The 18,247-nt window shown below is 37.1% G+C and overlaps 1 protein-coding gene across 7 annotated transcripts in view; it reads left to right on the top strand.

Moving 5' to 3' along the window:
- The window catches only part of CDC42BPA (CDC42 binding protein kinase alpha), a 174,957-nt gene that overhangs the window by 138,884 nt on the left and 17,826 nt on the right, over window positions 1-18,247 (top strand). For 6 of the 7 annotated variants that reach the window (NM_001398237.1, XM_046938649.1, XM_046938652.1 and 3 more), the window contains 13 exons: window positions 2,444-2,563; window positions 3,229-3,309; window positions 5,337-5,442; window positions 6,181-6,317; window positions 6,596-6,735; window positions 7,423-7,504; window positions 8,661-8,877; window positions 9,725-9,787; window positions 10,338-10,931; window positions 12,860-12,957; window positions 13,953-14,037; window positions 15,560-15,683; window positions 16,275-16,392. In NM_001398237.1, the coding sequence (NP_001385166.1) occupies window positions 2,444-2,563; window positions 3,229-3,309; window positions 5,337-5,442; window positions 6,181-6,317; window positions 6,596-6,735; window positions 7,423-7,504; window positions 8,661-8,877; window positions 9,725-9,787; window positions 10,338-10,931; window positions 12,860-12,957; window positions 13,953-14,037; window positions 15,560-15,683; window positions 16,275-16,392 (1,965 nt within the window). The remainder of the gene's footprint in view (window positions 1-2,443; window positions 2,564-3,228; window positions 3,310-5,336; window positions 5,443-6,180; window positions 6,318-6,595; window positions 6,736-7,422; window positions 7,505-8,660; window positions 8,878-9,724; window positions 9,788-10,337; window positions 10,932-12,859; window positions 12,958-13,952; window positions 14,038-15,559; window positions 15,684-16,274; window positions 16,393-18,247) is intronic. The other variant, NM_001199443.3, reaches the window with a different exon arrangement.

Here is an 18,247-nt window from a genome sequence, read left to right on the forward strand (position 1 = left end):
TGGTGGTTAAATTCCCTTCAAATTCTGTAATGGTAGATCAGGTTCTGTCTGTTTTGTGGGCTTTTTATGTTCATAAGCAAAGTAAAAATAGGTTTGTAACTAGTTCAGCAGTTGTTTTTGCACCACAAAGGCTTTGTAGGACATTCCAGAACAATTCCATCATTTATATTATCCTTGTACCAAATAGACACCATGAAAATTCTTCGGTATGCAGATGCTACTTTGAAGGGAGAACCTTCTGAGTATGTGGAAATGTTTATGCAATTATAGATAAGATCTTTGGGCTTAACTTACAGAAGACAAGGAACATCTGCTTCTTGCTATGAAAAATTTTCCTGTGGTTACCCATTGGGTTTATTTTTTAAATAAGGCTGTTAAGTAGCAGCTAGATTTTTTGAGGTTAAACAGTCTTCAAGTGCATGTCACGTTATCACATATTTAGGCTATATTTATTAAAAATAAGTTTAAAGTACTTAAAACAACTCAATGTCTCTGGGGATTTACACCTGTAAGGTGTAAGTGCTTCTGGGTAAAGCTTCCAATTGTAATTTGCTTCAGATAAATCTGAGTTCAGAATGTTTGCTTTACTGCTATTTTTTGCCTCAGTGCTTGGAATACATGATCTGTGTGTAGAAAACAGGTGTATTGCATGGTGAGAAAATCTGTTCTTATTACAGAAAGATGCATCTTAGTATGCCTATGTTGATTAAGCTGATGAGCCTTTTTTTTTTTTGAAGACTATGACAAAAAAGCCATTAAACTTAACTCACTACAATTGAAAACTAAACAAACAAAAAAAAGCAAACAAACAACAAGAGAGCTTCATCTGCACGTGTTCACTGCCATGACTAAATTTCCAGAGAACAGTATTTGCATGTATAAGATTGGCTTGCCATTTTGTTTTATACCCAAAAAGCAGTAAAGTTTGTGGAATTCCTATTGTGATGTCAATGACAAATGAGGGAAAAAAAATTGAAATATTCAAATATATTCTGTAAAAGTTGCTGCAGATTTTGTGTGCAAGGTAGCCAAATCCTTAGCAGTGAGGAACAGTTAATAATGTTGCTCCAGAAAAGCGCAACATGTAGTGTAGCCATCTGTAGGCCTCCAGCTTTTACTTTTATTAGTAGGAGAGAAAAGCATCCTCATCTCACTTAAATCTTAAAATTGAAATCAACAAAGAAAACTTTGATGTGGAGATGTCATATTTTCGATGAGGAATTTTCCATTCTCTTGAAGATGACTTGTTATATAGGACATCAAATCATACCCACACGAAGGCTGCTCCAAAAGTAATGTCTCCTATTTTATTATGTTGGCCCACCACATCAGAGGCAGATGTTGGTGGGATGGCAGCTGAGGTTGAACCTTCCCACCAATATTCCATTACATTTTGTTGCTGTGCAACAGATGGCAGCAGAGGGGCAGTGTGACAAATCAGCATCTGACATGGAAGTGTGCATGGAACAAAGGGGTGTCCTTGAATTCCACCGTGCAGAAAAAATGGCACCCATTGACATTCATCAATGCTTGCTGAATGCTTATGGAAACCCAACAATGGATGTGAGCACGGTGAGGCTGTGGGTGGTGGCGGCAGTGACAGTAGAAGTCACCTCTGCCAGTGCAGATTTTTAAAAGCATGGCATGCAGAGTCTTGTGCATTGCTGGTAAAAATGCAGAGCTGATGGTGGTGACTGCTGAAAAAGGGTCTTTTGTAGCTGAGCATTTGCTCTGTCAAATAGTATTATTATACTCTTTGTATCTGTTGTGGCTTCCATGGAAATAAATAGGAGGCATTACTTTCAGAGGAAGGTGCATACTATGTTGTCCAGTATAATTCTGTGTTTGGCTTAGTTTCATTTTATATCAAAGTCTAGGAAAACAGCCCGTTGAAAAAACTATATTCCTAATTAAGTTATTTTCCTTTTTGGTAGTTCAGATGGAGTGCAAAAAACCTCAATTTCCTGTGAAGCGCTGATTTAAGGAGATGCATTATTTGCTTTACTTTTTCTCCTAGTTTTATTCTAAATACAGTTGCAGTGATTTTCATAGGCTATATGGGAATTCACTCCTAACAGATCTCTCGTACTGACTGACAAAAAAAAAAAAAGCAAACAGTTGCAATTAGGAAATATTCACCCTTTAAAAGTGCTGAATTACAAATCTCCTTGAGTATTGATCAGGCCCTTCAACTAGCAGTTCTTATGCATGTGCTCACCTCTCATCCAAAACCATAATGTATCCATAGTTAGTAATTTTTGTTGTGATTTTGTAACTTGATTAAGAAGTTGCTTAAAACTGAATTTTTCTTTCTCAGTTCTCTCTTAGGAATTCTACTGCTTCCTTATCTTATTTTGGTAAGAGTCAAGAATTCTATTTTAGTGATGTATTTGATTTATTTTTTGGTTGTTTTTTTTTTCCCCCTCTGGAATTATTCTCCTAGATTGATTCAGTTGAGAACTTTACATTATCCAATACACCATCACGGGATGAAGATACCAAGTCTCACCTCCATTCAAGATCAAGATCTCCTTCTACGGCTAGTGAAATTGAACCAGTCGAGGTACTGGGAGTTGACTTTTTTTTTTTTTTCCTTAAGGAGTACTTGTATAAAAATTGCTCTAGCAAGTCTTTTTGTTTAGAACTAAACTTATCATTCTGCAGAGACTGTTTAGGACCTTGTACATAGCCTTCTGTATGAGCAGTGAGCTGTATTTAGGGGACCTTTTACATCTGGTTAGTTGATTAAGGATGGGGACTATGTGAAATCAGTTACTAAATACAATCTGTCTTCATAATGTATTCTTAGCTATGAATACCTTAAAATATCTGTGCAAAGTTAATGTCATATTGCACTTCGTAAGAGCATGTTGTGGAGCCTTGCTGAAAGTCTTAGCAATACAGAATATTGGCAAGTCTCCACAACTGTAATAAAGTATCCCCATTCCCTCTTAAAATATTAAATTCACTGATTATTTTGTGTTTGAAAATAATCCAAAGGATATTACGCAAAAGAATTGTAGACATTTAAGAAATGAAAATCACACATCTTTTTTATGACAAATAAGATCTGTATTCCTGCGTCCATCCTTTGTTAGTCAGTTTGGTTTCTTTGCTTGTGTATCTAGGGATGGAGTGGATGGCAGATTGTAATCTTTTTATTTTATTCATGCAGTCATTGATAGTGTGTATTTGATGTCATTTTGATCTTTTGGGGAATACATTCAGGTTACGGATCATCCTCCTCGATCAATTCACACACCAACCATGCGGACTGCGTATATTGGATCGGGACTCTCTGCACCAAAGGTACTCAATCATATGTCCATGAGTTTTGAATTGTAAGGGAAAAAATATCACTCCTGGGCCACAGCTTCAGGAATCTTGAGAGCTCTCTGGAAGGATTCTTAGTGTGGAAGCTGATTGCTTTCTAAAATTTAACAGCCCAATTCTTACATTATGTGATGTTGACAAGTTATAGTAGGCATTTCAGCGTAACAATGCACAGCCATTTGATTAGTATATTTGATTATATTACGTATTGATGTTAATTATCAATCCGTTAATATGTTCGGTTACTAGTTTGAACTTCAGAAAGACATAAATGAACCAGAATATGAAAGGAAAGAAGATTTCTTAGGGAGACTGCTTTCCAGCATCTATGTGACAAACCTGCCTCTGTCCTCTGCATACAGTAAAACAAATGTCACTATGGGACAGTCTTAGATTAGCCTAATTAGAAAATTATATTGCAGAAGGGCAGAGACTGAGCCTAAAATGAAACCACAGATTTGGGGGAATTTTTTGGTAAGCAACATAGGGTGAGCACAACAGTCAGCACTGCAGCACTGGGAGAAGGAATTTAATTTTTTCTGCTTTCTGGCTTTTGCCTGCATAAATGCTGATTTTATGTCAGTTGTTGAAATTAATTTGCAGTTGGCCAATCCATGGCAAATTGCATATATTCAAGTAATTGAGGAATAAGAGACAAGCTCTTAAAGAAAAAAGTTTCTCATAAAAATTTCAGGTGTGCCTCAGTAGCTCAGGAGTCTTCTGATTATACTAAAAAAGACTCTTACTTCAATTAATCAGTGAAGTCAGTTAGTCTTTCTAATGCATCTGTTCCATTGTTTTGATAAATTGCAGAATAAAATAAGGACTGTGTAAAGGCAGGCTAAAGACAGTTAAGCAGTCAGTGTCCTATTGACAACATCTTAATAGAGTAATTAAAAATATTGTGTGCACACGTGGAACCTTAACTGTGCACATCATTTTATTTTTGTGTATGTTTTGCTTTAACAGTAAGTAATGATGGTTTTTCTTATTTATTATATTACCTGCAGAACCTTTTTACTTTGATTGCATTGGTTTTTAAGGCTAAGTACTGTTTCCCTGCAAGTTTCAAAATAAGAAAGCCATCTGTAGGCAGAAAGCTTCCATTCTAACGGTACAACTGTTATTAAATATGAAGTTGGAGTCCTTATCTGTGATACATGCTGTGAAAAACAGGAAAGTGAATAAAAATTTAGTATAGCTGCCTATTAAGGTAACCTGCACAGTTCTCTTATTTGGGACCACTACATACCTTGTCCAGAATACTTTTGCATTCACCCCATGCTGTGTCCTTTTTCCACCTACTAGTTCTTACTTGTGTGGAAGTTCTCTTAGAAAAACAAATATCTTTACGTTTACTTTTCTGTATTTTTATATGAGGCCTTTTATGAGTCATACTAAGACATTACCTAGACACCTAACCTTGATATCACAGCATCAATACTGCCATCCTCTGGAGTGAGAGCAAGAATTAAAACCTGTACTCATGTAGCCTGCGTTCCTCAGAACTACCAAAAGGGAAAACCCTTTTAAAATCAACTTCATCTATACTCTAGCCTTTAATTTGGATAGTCTGAAATAGCCTGTGCCCAGCACTAAAAAACTGAACTCTTTTATGCTGAAAAGAATAACAATGAGAATTCTGAAAAAGTTTGATATTTTGCTTTGAAGTAAGACAGTGCTCCTTAAAATGAAACATGGAATGTGCCTCTTGGAAGATAAATACATACACATGTTCAACTTGTAATGAGTGTAATGGGATTATTTTGTTAGCTTTCCTAACTGTGGCAGAAGCAAACTCATGTTTGAGGCAAGATCCATTTTCAATGGTTTTCTTTACAGATGATGGTTTACGTTATCAGTAAGAAGCCTTGATAAGGGGTATTTGCAGCCTATGTTATAAGCTCAGATCTCACTTCAGCAAACGCCCTTATGTCTGTGAAAAAATAACTGTTCTTCAGAAGTGTTGCAGTTACTAACATCCTTTTCTGCTTGTTTCACAGCCTAAAGCCCATCAGTTTGTAGTGAAATCATTTAATACCCCAACAAAATGCAATCAATGCACATCTCTAATGGTTGGTTTAATAAGACAGGGCTGCACTTGTGAAGGTAAGTAAGGCAGGAAATGGGAACTGAAATTCATACAGATGCAGATTGTACAATGGATGTTGTGGTGCGATAGTGTAGGCATCTTCTATTCACATTTTGAGTAACAGAATATATACGTATGCTGCCATCTTCTAATAGTGGAAGTCAGACACTTTGAATATCTCAGATAAAAGATTACCAAATAATCTGGTAAAATACTAATTCTGGCTGTTGGCAGAAGAGTTTGGTTGAGTTTATTTAAAATAGCAATTAAAAGGGCACAGTCAGTGGTTAAGTGTGCTGACAGTAGCCTTGCTTTTGTGAGGTCATTGTGTAAGGCAGTTTTTCCATTTAGTGCCAATCTTGTTTCTTTCTAGGACTGATTTATTCTACATTTGTATATTTGCAGAATAACACGTCACTTAGTAGAGTTGCCAGCTTTATGTTCACTAGTAGAAATGGGCCTGGAAAACAAATCATAGGGAAATTTTTTCAATATGAGCTTCTAATTTTTCTTACTTGAATAAAACCAGACTATAGATTTACAGCTCTGAAGCTGTACAGCTCTGAATTCAGATCGTACCAGACCATGTGCACAAACTTACATTTCTGTCTCAGTGTAGCAAAGTTCGGTACAAATATTTGGTTGTTAGCAAAAAAAAAAAAAAAAAAAAAAGTGTTACATTGTCATCATTATCATAGCTTTTGCATTGCAGGAAATAACCATTAAATCCATTTGTTCCTTTTTCTCCTCACAAGTGTGTGGATTCTCCTGCCACGTGACCTGTGCAGACAAGGCCCCCGCAGTATGTCCAATCCCTCCTGAACAGACTAAGGGCCCTTTGGGAATAGATCCTCAGAAAGGTATAGGAACAGCTTACGAAGGACATGTCCGAGTAAGTATCAGGTGGCTGCAATTGGGACACTTAGGTTAAATTTTTTCTTTCTGGAGTGGGAATGAAATTGTAATCTTTGAGGAGGCATTTAAGGCCAGGTTGGACAGGGCTCTGGACAGCCTGATCTAGAGATTGGCAAGCCTGCCCACAGCAGGGGCTTGGATATCAATAGTTTTAAGGTCCCTTCCAACCTATGATCCTCTGATTTTGTACTGTCAGTTTGATCTTTGATTGCACACAAAGTTACAGAGAGGTGATCAGAATTTATTTTGCTATAGGTACCAAAACCAGCTGGTGTAAAGAAAGGTTGGCAGAGAGCACTGGCGGTAATCTGTGATTTTAAACTCTTCCTGTATGATATAGCAGAAGGAAAAGCATCGCAGCCAAGTGTGGTAGTGAGTCAGGTCATAGACATGAGGTAAGCTTTTTGGTGCTGAGTGGGAACTTGCCGTGGGAGCGGGGGGTGGCAATTCAACCTTCATTACTACTTCATGTACTACATTTCATCTCCTCAGCTGTATGGAAGATCTGGAATGAGTAAAGAAGAGAATTTTTTTTAGGTTGAATAGAGTTTTTGAAGACAGATTGACCTCTGTGGTTAAAATTAGTATAAATTTTTATGCAGAAGGATTTGTATCTTGTTCATCTTCAGCATTATTGAAGTACTACTGATGTCACTGAGGGTTAAGGACATGTAAGCTATAATTGGATACATTAAAACTTCTAGGGTGTTTGGATTTTTATGAAATACTTGGAAGGATGTTCTTCAGTGTCTTCTTTATAGTTTGATTTTTGTAAAGTTTTAGACAGACACAAAAACAAGTATTGGGAGAAGATTTTTTTCTATCGGTGTATACTAGGAATTAGTTATGTACCAATGTATTTGTGAGTTTCACCTGCAGATAAAGGGGAAAGTTGCAATAACTTTAAAAATTAGATCTCCGTACTATCTTGTTGTGCCCTTAACAAATCAAGGATATCGGTACTATGGAAATTAAGCTAAAAAAAACCCAAACAAACACACACACACAAAAAAAAAAAAACCAGCAAACATAGATTTGACTCTGTTTAACTCTTTTGCAATAATGTTTATGGTCTCCACAAGGGATGAAGAATTCTCAGTGAGTTCTGTCTTGGCTTCGGATGTCATCCATGCAAATCGAAAAGATATCCCCTGTATCTTTAGAGTAAGTATGTATGTCTTGAACTTATTAACCCAGAAGGACAGGATTTTACTCTGTGATGTGCAGTGTGCATTCACAGAGTGCTTACTTAATGTGTAACTTCTTCTGCAAGTTCTGGCTGTGTGGTGTTTGTTGCTGCAGCAGTACATAAATCTCTGTACTTATTCATACATATTGTACATTTTTTGTGGTAAAAATAGCACTGATATATTTAGACGAGCACCCATCTCCATTTTACATAGGTTTTATTTTTTTCTAATCTTCTCATTAAGACCTATGTCTTAAGAGCTTTCTGTTTGTCATTTGGAATTCTTTTGTTCATGATTTTCTACATTTTCATTTCCCAAAGTTGCTTTCTGCTTCTCAGTTTGATTTGTCGAATTACTTCTGAAGCCTTTATTATATATTAATTTTTAGTATATAAGCACTGGATCTCTGAAAACTCCCTCATCAGGTAGTTATTACAGAAATCCAGTGTAACATATTCATAAAAATTTGTCAATTACATGGTATCAGAGGATTTTGCCATCATTGACTTTTTCTATTACTCTGCTGGATATTTAATTGAAGATTTGACCTCAGTGAAAAATTTGACCTCAGTCTAATTAATTCCCATATCATTTCTTTACTGTACCATTGTATTCCACTCCTTGACTTTACAGCTTTCAGGCTGTTCATCACTCTGCATGCTGAGGAGATAAATATCCCAAAGTGGCCTTCACTTTTACCTGTTTTAGTTGTACCAAGTACATGAAAAAATTCATAAAGCATTCTTATGTATATACCATTCCTATTGCATTAATTAACAGTGAAAGCTATTGTACTTTAAAAAATATGAAATGCTTTGTATGAAATGCTCTACATTAAAAAATCACTGAGATAACCAGATGTCTATCTGATTCAGAGTGGATGTTTCCAAATTACAGAATGAGTATAAATGCATTTAAGAAAATAAATAAAGTTTTCAGATTTTGCTGAGTTATTCACATTAGATTTTTCTGTGATAGAGTTTTTCTATTAAGTAAGGCTAAATTTCTTGCATTCTTAGCTCAGACAGCTAATTGAAAGCATCTACATGCATTTGATGTCTTTGTATAAATGATCAGGATGAAATCTTTTGTTGCATAAGATTTAAAATATGTATTTAAAATTTTTTCAGGTCACAGCTTCCCAACTCTCTGCAACCAGTAATAAGTGTTCAATCCTGATTCTAACAGACGGTGAGAATGAAAAAAGCAAGTGGGTAGGAGTGCTGAATGAATTGCATAGGATCTTGAAGAAAAACAAACTCAAAGACCGCTCAGTCTATGTTCCCAAAGAAGCTTATGACAGCACCTTACCCCTCATCAAAACAACGCAGTCAGCAGCAATCATAGGTATGAAATAAATAAGAAATCTGGCTCTGTAATAACATTCTCCCATACAAGCTATATCGGCTAACAGTTGAATATTACTGTTTTGTTCCTCCGTAAAGATAACTTCTTCAGTGGGCAAAATTAGAACCATAAAATAGGTGTAAATCACTGATTTTACAATAGTCTGCTTCTGAGACCAGAGAGGACTGGAGAGTTGAGAAGGAGCTTAGTCATTTTAAATGCAACCACACAAAATAGGTTGAACTCAGAATGTGATGTCTGAATTATTTCAGTGTGAGTAGTATTCTTAAATAGTGTGAGTGATTTGTTAAAAATAATGTTACTTGTGTTATTTCTACTAACAGGAGAAATGGGAAAATATGTTGGGGTTTTTTTTTTTTTTTCAGAAATTTGAAAGCCAGGATGGTTTCCAGTGTTTTGTTTAGTTTTGGTAGATCATAGAATCATTAAGACTAGAAAAGACCTCTAAGATCATGTAGTCCAGCTGTCCACCTACCACTAGTATCGCCCTCTAAACCACGGCTCAAAGTACTACATTTGCACTTCCCTTAAACACCTCCAGGGACAGTGACTCCAACACTTCCCTGAGCAACCTGTTCCAATGCCTGACCAATGCCTTCTTTCTGAGAAGAAGTTCTTCCAGATATCCAACCTGAATCTCCCTTGGTGCAGCTAGAGGCCAATTCCTCTTGTTCTGTCGCTAGTTACCTGGGAAAAGAGGCTGACTGAATATGATGATTAGGGCTTTTTATTTATTTCAAGATATTAAAAAACTCAGAATTATCACACTTGTTGAAAAAGTATTTTGAAACAAAAATAACTGTTTTTTTTTTTATTAATGTCATAGATCATGAAAGAATAGCACTGGGGAATGAAGAAGGGTTATTTGTTGTGCATGTCACCAAAGATGGTAAGAGACTGGAAACTAATAATAATTTCCCTTAATAATTAGAAAGTGACTAAATAAGTCTTTCAGTATTCCCCAGTTTCATTTTACTTGGCTTACTGTATTAGCAGCTGGGCAACCCCATGAGAGAGCAGATAATCAAGAAGCTATTCTGTGTGCTTTCTGTTTTGAGTGTCTGTAACTTTTGCCTCCTCTTCTCCTGCTGTGCACTTCAGTAAGGAGGCTGGCTTGGTCTTCACTGTAACCTCCTCCTTAGTGCTGGAAATTAAATCTCACATGCAGTAGTGTGGCTATTTTTTAAATGAATTCTTATTAACACTGCAGTTGTTACTGAAGCATCTGCTTCTCCCTTTTTCTGATGAGAGTCAAAGTTTATCCAGCCATTATCAGATTTAGTATCATTAAAATACAAGTTTTTATTCTTGTATATTTAAAAAAAGCAAAGGAGTAATAAAGGGAATTTCTTGTACTTACCCTACACAGAGTTTTTAATCAGTTCACATTTCACCATTATATACTTGAATTTTGATGTTTCTGTTTGTTTTTATTTTAGAGATAATCCGTGTTGGTGATAATAAGAAGGTTCATCAGATTGAGCTTATCCCAAGTGAACAGCTCATTGCAGTAATCTCAGGACGAAACCGTCACGTGCGACTTTTCCCTATGACAGCCCTGGATGGAAGGGAGACTGAGTTTTATAAGTTGGCAGAAACAAAAGGCTGCCAGTCAATAGTTTCTGGACACGTGCGCCATGGAGCCCTTACATGCCTTTGTGTAGCTATGAAAAGGCAAGTCCTCTGTTACGAACTAAATCAGAGTAAGACACGTCACAAAAAGATCAAGGAGATCCAAGTCCAGGGGAACGTCCAGTGGATGTCGGTCTTCAGTGAGCGTCTTTGTGTGGGCTACCAGTCAGGTTTCATAAAGCATCCCCTTCATGGAGAAGGCAGCCCATACAGTCTGCTCCATCCAGATGACCACACGCTATCGTTTATCTCACAGCAGCCAACTGATGCCATCTGTGCAGTCGAAATCTCAAATAAAGAATACCTGCTGTGTTTTAGCAGCGTAGGGGTTTACGTTGACTGCCAGGGCCGGAGATCAAGACAACAAGAATTGATGTGGCCTGCAACTCCATCATCTTGCTGTAAGTTGCTCTGTGTGTCACTGTAATTTGCTATTATACTTAGAAGTGATCCCTGCTTCTATTAGTATCCATAGAAAGTGAAATACAAGGAAAATTGCCTAACAGTTAAGTGAAGACTCAGCTTCTGTGTCAGCAGCTTTAAATCTTGTCAGAGTGTTTAAGCCTGATCTAATTTACACTAGGTTTGCAAGCTCTGTAACATACATCTGCTGTTGTAGCTAGCATAAAAAGAAATCAGAGGTTTCGATTTTGAAGTTGCCCGATGTCTGATTTCTAAACTCATGGCCTGTACTCTAGAACAGCTGAGAGCTTTAGGTCCTAGAGGGGCTATTTGGGATCTTTTTGCATTCACTACTGCTGAAACTAGACTGTTGTTGTTTAAAGCCTCAAAATTTGATTGAACTTTGTCTCAGCATCTTTCTTGATGTCATCAAGATCAGGTAGTTTAACTTGTCTTTCTCTTAGTGGTACTCAGTCTTGCTTACTGTGTTTTTTTTCTTTTCTTTTTATGCTCCTCCTTCATTCTCTCAACTTGTTTTCTTGTTCATATTCTCTCTTTCCTCACTTTCTTTTTTTTTTTTTAATTCAGCTTTTAATTTTTTACCCCCTCTTCTCCTCCAAAATACAACATGTGACAGGCAATGTAGAAAATGTATTTCCTAACCTTAAGGATAAAAAAAATACAACGTTTTTCAAAATTGCAATTCCCAGTAAGACCTTTGTTAAACATTTATTGTGGGTTTTTTTTTTTTTTTTCTTTTTAAGTTGGGGCTTTATATTTGTGACAAAGGAAGAAGAAAAGTACAATTCCTAGCTTCCTCTTTTTATTGTCTTTCTGAGTGTAGTTGAAGAGTAGCCAAATTTGTCCTCAGATTGTTTGCAAATGAGCACAGTTTTAGGCTGATTTTTAAGACAGCCTGCCTTCTTACTTCACTGTGACAGCTCTACAGCCATGCTGCAGGGGGACATTAATGTTTCCCCTGGTCTGAGTGAAGCCCCTACTGAATGTGAAAGGATCCATTTTTACAGGCTGTATGTCACTTCTGTTTTCCAAACAAGAGCATGATTATTACAATATCAGTACTCAAATAGTGAATGAATCAAAAGATTGTTTGATTAAAAACTAGGTATTTTCACACATATGACATGTCTGTGTCATTGACACTTGCGGAAGTTCTTTCATTGCCTTAAACAAAGAGATTTGATTTTGTTCCAACTGAGAATAAAGGTACATTTTATAGCAAAACTGTTATGTTTAAACATAAATTTGATGCTTTTGTTATTCTTGGCAGACCATGTCAGTCTTTTTGGCGACATGGAAATACTGAGTTCTCTTTAGTGGTCCCAGTGAAACAACTTTCATGCTGGGGACATGTGCCAGATGAGTAGCATAGAATTCCCTTTACAGTCTGGAAAATACAAAAAAGAGAATAAGAGCTAGAAGGAAACATGAGCACTATGTCATGGTACTTGAGTTCCAACTGACATTCACTTAGTATGTAGTCCAAAGACTAAGCTCATTCAATCAAATAACAGTTATTAAATAACAATAATATATTTTCCTTCCACATCATGTTGTAAATACAAACTCTTAAAAATAGAATTTTTAGAGGAAAAAAACATTGAACCACATCAGTGTTTGGCATTGTAAATTGGAACCCTGTGTAGTAAAAATAGTTTGGTTCTGCAAAGTTAAAAGAAAATTCTTCTGAAGGTTTTAGTTTTTTTGTTGGTTCAGGTTTCCTTTTACAATAAATTTAATGATCTCTTTTTTAGTTATATTATATTTTTTAAGCCAAAGTTGTTGTTGGATTGTGGTTTTGTTTCGTGTGTTTGTTTCTTAGTAGTAGTAGTATGGTCAGACCCTCAGAAGTTGTGTATCATCAGCCCTGTCTAAAAGCACATGATAATATATCATTCTGTCTCAGGTTACAATGCACCATACCTCTCTGTGTATAGCGAAAATGCAATTGATATCTTTGACGTGAACTCCATGGAGTGGATTCAGACTATTCCTCTCAAAAAGGTAACTTGCTGTTTTGATATCAGTTAAAGAATATGACTACGCTTTGATATTTCTTTGCTACTGTCATACGGTGCTGTTTTTAAGGACATTAGAGGCTGTCATTAAAACTGTTTGTTTTAAATGTAACTGAATTAAAAGAAGTATTACAGGCAGAATCTGTCAGGTTTGGATCACTTATCAAACGGAAGCATTTTTTGAAAACTTGGCACTACCTTGATATTTAGAAGGTCTTACAGCTGCAGCAGGCTTCATAGCCAAGATAGCTGATGATCCACGCCTAATCCATGTTCAAGAAGCATTTGAATAATATCCTTGGTAATATGCTCTGACTGAAGTAGTCAGGCAGTTGGACTCGATGATCTTTGTAAGTCCCTTCCAACAGAATCATTCTCACTTTAAAGGTGGGAAGGGAAGGGGTTGTTTCTAACACAGTTGGAGAGTGGAATGGTTGTTTCCTTATGAAGCTGTAGGTCACAAATATCAGTAAGTTTTAGCAAAAACTTACAAAGTCAAAAAGTCTAATTGTGACATGATACTAACACAAACTAAAGGCACAGCTTAGTGGTTTATGTGTGGTTTAGATAAAGCTATAGTGTTATATGAAGTAGGCTTCTTATGGAACTATTTATATAAATGCTGGTAGGAATGGTGTTAAGCCTGTGTCTTTAAAGGCAATTTTAGGCAGCTCTCTGTGTTCTACGTCTCCAAACAGGAGTTTAAAATCTAAAATTGCCATTACCTTAGCTTTGAGAATTTAATGACTCACAACTGTTACTTCTGGGAGTGTGTGTGTGTCATGAGAGAGGAAAACACTGCTTCCTCCAGCCTCTCTTTATTCTTTGAAGCAAACCTTTCTCTGACCAGTTACACTGCTCTGCTCTCTGGTTGATTTTATAACAGTACTGCTTTTATGAAGTTTATATTGCTCCTTGGAGCTTTTAGAAGATGTGCTATATAAATATGAGTTACTAAAAAGCTGGTTTTCCTTGCTTCAGGTACGACCCTTGAATACAGAAGGATCACTCAACCTTTTAGGTTTGGAGACAGTTAGATTAATATATTTCAAAAACAAAATGGCAGGTAAGTAAAGAGGAGCTGATTTTCATCATTTTTGATGAAAGTTTTTGTTTAGAAAGAGCATTTTGGGAGAAAGCCATGCTTATAGATTCCACGGTAGTTGTAATGATACAGTTGATACAGTTGTCTGACAGGCAGGTAGTCTGATTTTTTTTTTTTTTTTAGTTTTCCTTCTAAGTATGCAATGAAAACATTTAAAAGTCTGGAAATAAGAGAATGATGAGTTTCTCCCCCAGATCTACTATTAAACGCCAAAATGACATCTATCTATGCCTTCATAGTTTAAGGATTAATAGTTATCTTGGCAGTGCTGGATAGAAATAAATACTACACTTGACCTAAAGAAGCCTTTCCCAAGGATCAAAAAAGTATAGTTCTATATATTCTTAACTTCTAATTAGGGCCATACATGATTTTTTGCCAAAGTGTCAGTTTTATAAGTGAACTTCTGTTGTGAGTCTTTTTGGCCTTTTTTCTTTTTTGGAACACACTTCATAAGCATAAAACTGAGTAATACGCTTTACTTGAGTGGTGTGATCTATGCTGTTTAGCAATCAAAAGCTATATATATTTTTAGCAACTATTCTGAAAGTAGTGGAAATAAACACTCAAGTATACTGCTGTTGACAGTGTTTCATTGTTTACTTAAATTATCTGTGAGCAAATTAGTGCAAAAGGAGTCAGAGAGAGGAACAATTTGGTGGATGTGTCATGAATTCTGCAGTTGATCTTAATGAAAAAGGAGGTTTCAATTCCATACTAAAACTGTTCTTCTCAGCAGTAGCTGCTGGATGTGTTCAAGCGTATTAAATTTAACCTTAGTCTTCGTATGTATAAAAGAAGACGAAGCAGCTGCAGTATTCATTCAAAACGATGTTCCTGCTGTATGATCATCGTGGCTGCACGTTTCACATTTTTATTGAAGATGCCTTGCTAGACGTACACATATGGAATAAAAATCTTCCCTCTTTGCACAGTTGCAGCAAAATATATCAGAGTTCAAATATTTGAGGAAATGAATGAAACAGGACATTTCATTGAGTTTCCAGGTGATTGGCAGAACAGGGCTTTTAGTGGCTTTCATCAAAAGCTGCCAAAAATGTTTGAGGGAGAGGATTGGGATCCTTTCCTGCCCACCTAAATGTTTCCAGGCTCTTGATTCTTCACTGTGAGAAGACACACTGTAGGCTTGCTTATGTGTCAGAGTATGTTTCATACTGTGAAGATTTTTCAAGAATGTTTTCCTTGAAAATGGAAGATAAAGGTTTTGTTTGAAAGAATTAATCTATGCTATTTTGAGAAAATATGGTTGTGTCAACATGCATGTGAACATGGATTAAGTCTGCTTTTGTATAACAGAGTAATAAGTGATCAAGAAAACTCCTAAATCAAGGAGCATTTATTCAGGTTTTATGGGAAATGGGTGGTGTGCTGCACTAGCAAAAGCAGAGAAAATGTCTTTGGATTCTTATTCCATGTATGCCTAATGGAGTGGCCCACTGTATCATTTTCGTATTGATTTCAGAGGGTGATGAACTGGTGGTTCCTGAAACATCAGATAACAGCCGGAAGCAAATGGTTCGAAACATCAACAACAAGCGCCGCTATTCATTCAGAGTACCAGAAGAGGAGAGGATGCAGCAGAGGAGGTCAGTGTTCAACCTGTACTTTTGTTCTGTACATGCATCCCTGAAAGACGGTGACTGATGCCAATGTAGTACTTCACTTGCTGCTTTCTGGAATGTTCATTCAGGTGTTTCTGTGTCTTTAGTAGTGTGTTAATCCTCTGTATAATTTGTGTTTATTACCAGTTTGGAAATAGGTATGCACTGGCTGCACAAGTAATTTCATTGATTCAAATGATGTGAAACAGCTGTAGTTTGGAATGCATGTTTCTACATACAGTATAGAGGTGCAATATATAGGTGTAATACAGCATCACAAGTTCTGCTCTTGCTCATCTTACAGAGTTTTTTTTATCAGCTCACAGTGTTTGTGTATTCTTAATGGTAGCTGTTGGATGTATGGGCTGTTGCCTGCAAAACAGCATTCATTTGTTCTGGGCCACAGCTCTCCCTTCAAGGTGAAAGCCTGCCTATACCAGTGCAAGAGTTTATTACAGTCAAAATGGCTAAATAGTTAATTTTCATTTAAAATAGTTGATAATCAAAGCTTTAACTATTTTTAAATGGCTATTTTCACCTTGGAACAAGATTTCTGAACAGTATTTTCTCTTCCAGGGAGATGCTACGCGATCCAGAAATGAGAAATAAATTAATTTCTAACCCAACTAATTTTAACCACATAGCACATATGGGTCCTGGAGATGGTATACAGATTCTCAAAGACCTTCCAATGGTAAGTGCAGAAGTATATGTGAGAGTGACTTACTTCAACAGAGTCTGCAAATAAGAAAAAGACAAACAGCTACAATTTTGGGTGTATGTTGAGAGTGTTTGATTTCTTTCACGTCAGTGGCAATGTGCCTAGGTAAATGAAGTGGAATATGCTCAGGTGTTAGTGATTAAATGAAGAAGATGACACTTGAGGGTGAAGGAAGGAATGCCTCCTGGGTTCTAAGACAGATTGGTCTCTCGGTGCTGGTTATTGTTTTTCTAATACATAAGAAGGTACAAAATTAAGAGGATTTGTGCCAGGGTTCTGTATGGAAATGCAAAAAGAGACATTCCTTTCTTCATGAACTATATTACTGTAAGTTCAATTCCTTTCTTCTGTTCTCATCCTTACCTCCAATTGAGCCTCTCCCTTTCCAGCCTCTTCTCTTTAGACAGTGAAACTGTGGGATTTTAACAATGTATAGTAACCAAATTTCTTTCTATGAATAAGATGCTATTTTTTCATTTCCATTCCAAATTAATTAGTATCAGTGAAACAGGACTTCTTACTTGAATACTGACTGTAGTGCACACATATGTTCGTTTCCACAAAGCCTTATTTATTAAATACTCACCTAGAAGTTAGTGTAGTTTTTGCTGAGCTACAGGTGAATTAATACTAGGAGTTTGTCATACAGTTTACTTTTAGCTGTGTTGAGCATCTTGCTTGTGTGTTCTGTATTGCTTTCTAAATTCATTCATGATAGCTGTGATTCAGGATATGATAATGAACTCTGTGAGAAAGATCAGATTATATGATACTAGTAGATCATATGAGTACCTCCGTAAGACATAGGCATGTAGCATATTTGTTGACTAAATAGAAGGGAGGGATGCCAACAAGAGAGACGTGAGCATGCTCAAAAAGTGAGCACATGAGAATCTAATGAGGTTTAACAAGGCCACATGCAAAGTGTTGCACTTGGATCAAGGCAATCCCAGATATGAGTACAGACTAGGAAAAGAACTCCTTGAGAGCAGCCCTGCGGAGTAGGACCTGAGCGTTCTGGTGAACAAACAGCTAGACATGAGCAGCAGGCTTCCAACCTGAAAGCCAAACAGTGTCCTGGGCTGCATCAAAAGTGGGGTGGCCAGCATGGGGAGGGAATTGTCCCCCTCTGCTGTGCTCTTTTGAGGCTGCATATGGAGTACTGTGTCTGGGGCCACCACAGCACAGGAAGGATGTTGAAGTAGGTCTAGAGGAGATGATCAGAGGGCTGGAGAAGAGAGATTAATGGAGTCTGGCTTGTTCAGCCTGGAGAAATGAAGGTTCCAGTGAGACCTCAGTGTGGCCTTCCAGTACTTGAAGGGAGCTTACAAACAGGAGGGGGGACTGACTTTTTACACTGTCTGACAGTGATAGGACAAGGGGGAATGATTTTAAACTAAAAGATTTAGGTTAGATGTTAGGAGGAAATTCTTTACTTGGAGGGCAATGAGGCCCTGGCACTGCTGTCCAGAGCTGTGGGTGCCCCATCCCTGGAGGCTCTCAATGCCAAGTTGGATGGGCACAGGGCAGCCTGAGCTGGTGGGGGGCAGCCCTGCCCACAGCTGGGGGTTGGAACTAGATGATATTTAAGGTCCCCTCTAACCTAAGCCATTCTACAGTCAATACGGCAGTGCTGTCTAAAATGATCATCACTACTGCTTGGAGTCAAGGCAGGAAGTAGGAGGGCTTTTCAGTATCTGAAAAACTAAACATAAGTAACAGTAAGACTGGAAAAGAAACCTTGCAACTGCAGTAGTTAATGGGTTTAGGAGCTTACCTTCTGGTTTCCAGGTTCTCGTTTTATCTCACTTCTGCAAAAAAAACTGCT

Source organism: Gallus gallus, chromosome 3 (assembly GCF_016699485.2).
Source record: "Gallus gallus isolate bGalGal1 chromosome 3, bGalGal1.mat.broiler.GRCg7b, whole genome shotgun sequence".
In the NCBI taxonomy this organism is placed as follows: domain Eukaryota; kingdom Metazoa; phylum Chordata; class Aves; order Galliformes; family Phasianidae; genus Gallus; species Gallus gallus.